General features: G+C 50.3%; 1 protein-coding gene across 2 annotated transcripts; it reads left to right on the top strand.

The window, feature by feature from the left end:
* The first annotated feature begins 92 nt into the window (after positions 1-92).
* LOC148399889 (noelin-2-like) lies at positions 93-5,301 on the top strand. Of its 2 annotated transcripts, XM_088372949.1 has the most exons (8): positions 93-1,087; positions 2,436-2,585; positions 2,963-3,118; positions 3,669-3,888; positions 3,964-4,070; positions 4,380-4,556; positions 4,639-4,812; positions 4,876-5,301. In XM_088372949.1, the coding sequence occupies exons 1-8, from the start codon at positions 938-940 to the stop codon at positions 5,194-5,196; spliced, it is 1,455 nt and encodes a 484-aa protein (XP_088229075.1). In that variant the 5' UTR covers positions 93-937; the 3' UTR covers positions 5,197-5,301. The 2 variants fall into 2 exon arrangements, with proteins under 2 accessions (XP_088229075.1, XP_088229073.1); XM_088372947.1 differs by lacking the exon at positions 93-1,087 and having other exon boundaries at positions 1,104-2,585.
* The last annotated feature ends 904 nt before the right edge of the window (positions 5,302-6,205 follow it).

Genomic DNA, 6,205 nt, shown 5'->3' with positions numbered 1-6,205 from the left:
ACTTTTTCCACAACGTTGCCGAAGTGACATCCACGATGGTGTAACCTTTCTTAATATTTGACGAGTTTACTTGCAGCGCCGGTGGCCGGTGGGCAGTTCATCCACCTCCATCCCGTTGGCGAGGTGAGGAGCAGCTGTCTCTGCCATGATTGCTGCCTCCTATTTTATTCCTACCTGCAGAATTACGGTAAGACAGCCGCTAGTTGATTTGCATTCACCGTAGACTCTTCATTCATCTTTCATGACGTCTGAAGCACATCTGCAGGCCGCCGAGCGAGCGGGCGGGCGACACACTCGAGTGAACACAACAAGTCGCTCTGGACTGCTCGAAGCCCATTTTCAGCCATACATTATACATCACCTGTCAAAGGCGCCATTTTAAATGGCAGCTCAGAGCGGAAGCAGGAGGCAATCAGTTTTTTTTTCCTCCTCTTCTTAAGGGGGAAATCAAGTGCCCATTTTGACAGTCCACTAGGTGGCAGTGTTGCACTTGGGAAAACCCGCACCACAAACAGCATCAGGCCACAGAGCAGCAAGGATGCTGATCAATTTGCAGCATCATTCTCTCGCTCGCTCTCGCACAGGCAATCAATCAATACGTGGACAGGAAGCAGAGCGAGGAGGCGGACTGCAGTGGACGCAAAGGAGGACAAGGACAAAGGGGAGAGAAAGGAAAAAGAGGACATGCTTTTTTTTCAATCCGCTTTTTTGACGTCATCCCAGGTTGGAGGAGGAGGAGAAGGAGGAGGGATTGGATCGAGAGAAGAGCGTCTCACAGAATCTTGGGAGCATCCTCACATGGCCACGACAGGATTGCACATCGTCGGGGGAGACGTCATGTTGGCGAGCTGCTGAGCGCTCCTCTTCTTTCTTTTTTCCCCCATGACAACAGTTTAATTGGGAGCTGCTGTGTGCATGTGTGTGTGTGAGAGAGAAGATGAGCGTGCCCATGCTGAAGATCGGCGCCGTGCTGAGCACCATGGCCATGGTCACCAACTGGATGTCCCAGACGCTGCCCTCGCTGGTGGGACTCAACGGGACCGCCGTCGCCGTCTCCCCCGACGGCACGCACCAACGCGTCGTCAGCGTACGTATTTAATATTACACGCACTCGTCAGGTGATGTCACACATTCCAAAAGTTCATGAAATTTTCAACAAGACCAGCAGGTCCAAACATTAGGTACACCCGCTAATAATGTTGCAACACTGGAGACTAGTCTTCATTTTTAATGGCAGAATAAAATTCTGATCATTGATAGATTGACCGAATGATTAAAAAAAAAAAAATGTAATGAATAATCAAAATAGTATTAACGCTTACTTCTTTACAATGCTTGTCCCTTAGTATTTGTTTAGTTCTATGATGTAAAACTGCAACAAAAAAAATGTTTTTGAGTGTAATTATCTGTTTTATATGTTAATGAGTTTTAAAAATCTTAAAGATTCAAAGAAGCTAATATTGGCTGATTAAATCGCTCGGTCGATTAATCTTCGGGGCTCCAATTTTGTTTGTTTTGGACCAGCCAAGGATTTTGTGTCAAGCCCGGTCGAAACCAGCGCTGACTTGCTATTCTTTCACTTCATTATTGAGATTATAACGAGAAGCATTTTGGCCAAACAACAAATGCCTACTGAATTTATCTCACCATTACCCCCACGGGGAAAATCTTAAAGGTGAACCCAAGGTAAAAATATTTGTTGTGCCCCGACGGTATGTTGGAGAATATTTTCGGAATAAGATGAATCCATCCAATTTATTTTTCTTATTTTCTTTTTTTTGCAATGTCTGGGCCCTTCCATCTTGTCCCAAACGTCATTGTAAAGTAGTGGAATGGATGTACTGAATTTCACAACACACACACACACACATCTGGCTCCCTGCGTACTACCAGAGGTGATATTTTCTCTCTGGGAAGGCTGACTGGCCTCTGGGCCGTTTGTTACCGTAGCAACAACAAACCTCGGCAAAGCCCGCCAATGTTGATGTCAACAACACAAGCAGGAGCAGGTTGGTGTGTGTGTTGTGATGTCAGAGGCTGAGCGAGGCTCCTCGCCGTTGCTAATTGTCATTTTGATAACGACCCGTGTTCTTCTGTTAGGGTTACGAATCGGAAACCAACCAACGAGCCAATCGCTGCACTATCTGTGGGCGTGTGTTTCTTCCAAAATTGTGGCTTCTTCAGAGAAAATGGATTTCTTTGAAAGCGCCAGTTGGCCGACAAGAAGCGCCATGGCCGCTTTCCCGCCAAATCTCCTGTCGGGAAACGCGGGGGAGCGCTTCCTTTCATTTAGCCCGAGATTCACGCTTTTGTATCTGCCTTGGTACAAAATAAGGCAAAAAGCCCACAGTAGTCTGATTTATGGAGTCATAAAAAAAAGAAGATGGAGGATTGCCGTTTCCAGTTGGCGTGTGTGTGTGTGCGTGCATGCGCAGGGTTTGTATCCGGGCTCGGAGGAGGCTTGGCAGGTGTACAGCACCGCGTCGGACCCGGATGGCCGCTGCGTGTGCGCCGTGGTCGCTCCTGCCCGGAACCTCTGCAAGCGAGACCATCGCAGTCGCCAACTCAGCCTGCTGACTCAACAGGTGCGCGCGTTTGGATGCAATGTTGCACACAACAAAATCAACTTTAGAATGTAGAAACAAAAAAAAGCAGCATTTGGCCTAAATCACACACACATGCACACTTCCTGCTCCAACACTTGCTCGGGAGGCCAGCGGGAAACACAAACAAACAACCCCACCCACACGCACACACAAATTGGCTGCATGCACAAGCCAACACTCTAAAATACACTCGTTAAACATGAACACATAAACTAAAGCGTCACACACAAAAAATGCACAAGCGTGCAAATAAACACGTAGATTGACACACGCACGGAAATAAACACACTCATGAAAATACACACAAACCACATGAACACAATCGCACACAACTGATTCCCCATGTTGTGGTTCAGGTGCAGAACGTGAGTCAGTCCGTGGATGGGGTCCACCTGCGGACCTCCAGGGACCTGCGACACTTCCGCGAGTCTGAGCCGCTGCTGCGGGGCGTGGACGGACGTCTGCACTCGTACGCCAGCAGCCCCCGCACGCTCACTTCCAAGGGTCTGCAGGTACGCACACGTCGGGAGGGGGGGGGGGGGTGAAGTTGCGTGTGGAAGCCGACACTCGCATCGCTGCACTCGGTAGAAGATTGAGAGCACCGCGTGGCAGAAAGGAAAACAAGAGTCCAGCGGGGAGGAATGGCAAATTGTATTATTGATGTTGCCAAAGCTGAGGAAGCGCTTGATTTTTTTTTTAGGACAGGAGGCATCATCACATTTGTTTTTTCCAGTGCCCAAAAAGCCGAGTTGACAATGAAAGCGCTCCCTCCAAAGAAATGAAGGCAAACAAACGAAACCCCTAACTCGGCAGAGACCCTGCCCCCTCCCCAACATCTCCTCCCCGATCCGGGTGGCCTCGATTCAGCCTCACTTGGAAACTCCTCCGTGTAGTCATGAAAAATAAAGCAAGCTGGTTACGCAACTGAGAGTCCTCAGGGATTAGCCCGTGTCGAGCAGATGGGACTTTTGGGGCGCCGCAATTTCTCGCTCGACGGCTCTTTCCCACCTCCTAAAAACAGGCCTCGTCTTCTGAGCCAGTCTGCTTGTTGTGTTGGTTCAGGAGCTGAAAGGTCAAGTGAGCCAGCTTCAGCCCCTCCTGTCCACGGCGGAGCAGTACCGCTCCGACCTGGAGACGTTGGCCGCCTTGCGAGGCCGCCTGCTCAACCTGTCGGCGCTGCTGACGGCCATCCAGGAGGAGGTGGGCGCGTACGACTACGAGGAGCTTCAGAGGAGGGTCCTGCTGCTGGAGACCAGACTGCACAGCTGTATGAACAAGCTCGGTAACACACTCGCCGACTCGCGGGCATCGCAAGAATTGCCTTGATTCCTAAAAAATAATGTGGGCGGCCGGGCAGGTTGCGGTCGCTTGACAGCCGTCAACGGTCCCGTCACCGTGCGGGCGTCGGGGTCCCGCTTCGGCTCCTGGATGACCGACGCCATGATTCCCAGCTCCGACAGCAGGGTGAGTCCCAAGTGAAGCAGGTGTTAAAAGACGGTCACGTGACCAGCGCTTTATCCAAATGTTTTTCATTTGTCTCTGCTTGGTGTGCTTCATTATTTCAACAAGAGGTCGTCAAACTGAGGTCCCTGATGGATGCGGAAACTATATATGATATCTTTATAATTCTTAATTATTATATATATATATGTATATATTTATATAAATTACTTTTCAAAGTGCCTAATGTTAATTTTTTTTTAGATAAGACTCATCTTTTTTTCTCTGCAAAGAAAGTTTTGAACTATTGCCCCAGTCGCACTTGTGCTTTAGGTGTGGTCCATGGACGGCTTCTACCGCGGCCGGCGCGTGCTGGAGTATCGCACCATGGCCGACTTCAGCAAGGGCCAGAACTTCGTGCAGCACCTGCTGCCGCACGCCTGGGCCGGCACGGGCCACGTTGTATACAACGGCTCGCTCTACTACAACAAACACCAGAGCAACATCCTGGTAGGCCAAAACCACAAATGCTTCAAGTGCCCCCGCCCCCCCCTCAAATAATACTGCTCATTTGTTTGCGTTCATGTCGCAGGTGCAATACCACTTCCGCTCTCGCAGCGTGCTGCTACAGCGTAGCCTTAGCGGAGCCGGCTACAACAACACCTTCCCGTACAGCTGGGGCGGGTCCTCCGACATCGACCTCATGGCCGACGAGACGGGCCTGTGGGCCGTGTACACGTCCATACCCAACGCCGGCAACATCGTGGTACGTCCAAATGATCCGTTAGCCTCCTCGACGCAATTCTTACTTCGTCTCCTCTCTGCTCAGGTGAGCCGATTGTGTCCCCGCTCCCTGGACGTTCTCCGAAGCTGGTCCACGGGCTTCCCGAAACGCAGCGCCGGCGAGGCCTTCATGATCTGCGGCGTCCTTTACGTCACCAACTCGCACCTGGCCGGGGCCAAGGTCCACTTTGCCTATAACACCAACACGTCCACCTACGAGTACACGGACGTGCCGTTCCACAACCTCTACTCGCACATCAGCATGATGGACTACAATCCTCGAGAGAGGGCGCTCTACACCTGGAACAACGGACACCAGGTGCTCTACAACGTCACGCTCTTTCACGTCATACGCACCGACGGTTAGACCTCGTTAGACGGGTCTGGAGAGGACTCACGGACGCCGTGTCCAGTTTGCGCCGGATGTGTCGGGTTGGCATGTTTCTTTTCCTTCAATAAAAATCAAACAAACTCCATGCCTGGCTCATTAGAATTAGCCATAGCCAACGAGCTAGCGGGTTGTAATTGTTACCGTTCATCGTAGGCGTTAATTTGCGAGGATTTTTTTACAATCTTAGAATAACAGGAGTTCCTCATCACAACAATACAATTGCCAAATGGGTTTCTTGAATTGATTCCCCCCCCCCTTCCAAGCTTTTGTGTGTGTGTGTGCGTGCGTAGCCATATTGTATCTCAGTAGGACACACAGGAAATGGGCGTTGGGTCAGGAAGAGCACACGTTTCCCTGCCTGAACTTGTTCCATACACACACATGCACACATGTATCCATCCGCACACACACACACACAGGTTTATTTTTGTGCGCACATGATTTAAAGCAGGGGTCACCCAGTCCGATCCTCAAGGGCGCCAACCCGGCCTGAGTTGGTGACTCCTAATTTAGAGCATGCGTGTGTGTTTCTTGTCTCCTCCTTTCTCATCCCTTCTTTCTCATCTTTTATTTATAGTCACCAATCCTTTCCTTTGCGCCTTCCATTCATGACTTCCTCATCCTCCCTTCCACTTGTCTCCATTCCTTTTCTATCCTTCCTTCTTCTAAGATGTCATTCTAGTCTGTCGTCCTTTCTCGTGTCTGCCTTTGTCCTCGTGGCTGGGTTGCGTTTGACGGGTAAGATCCTGAAGAACATAAGTAGGAGAGGATGCAGGCTTGTGGGAAAGAAGGTAAGAAGATCGATCTGGTAATCATCAGTTGGGGCGGGCATCTCAATCGGATGCTGAAGGGCAAGTAAGACTGGGATGGAGAGAGCGCGAGACACCTCGGTGGAAGAACTGCAACATTGCCCTCTAGCGGTTCAGAAACAGCATTACAAGATATGTTCCGGGGTTTATTTTTCCGAGACATCTGTCCTCTCACA

This window comes from Syngnathus floridae, chromosome 4 (assembly GCF_059516105.1).
Source record: "Syngnathus floridae isolate MCC-2025c chromosome 4, RoL_Sflo_1.0, whole genome shotgun sequence".
Lineage (NCBI taxonomy): Eukaryota > Metazoa > Chordata > Actinopteri > Syngnathiformes > Syngnathidae > Syngnathus > Syngnathus floridae.
This window is presented reverse-complemented; position numbering and strand designations above follow the sequence as displayed.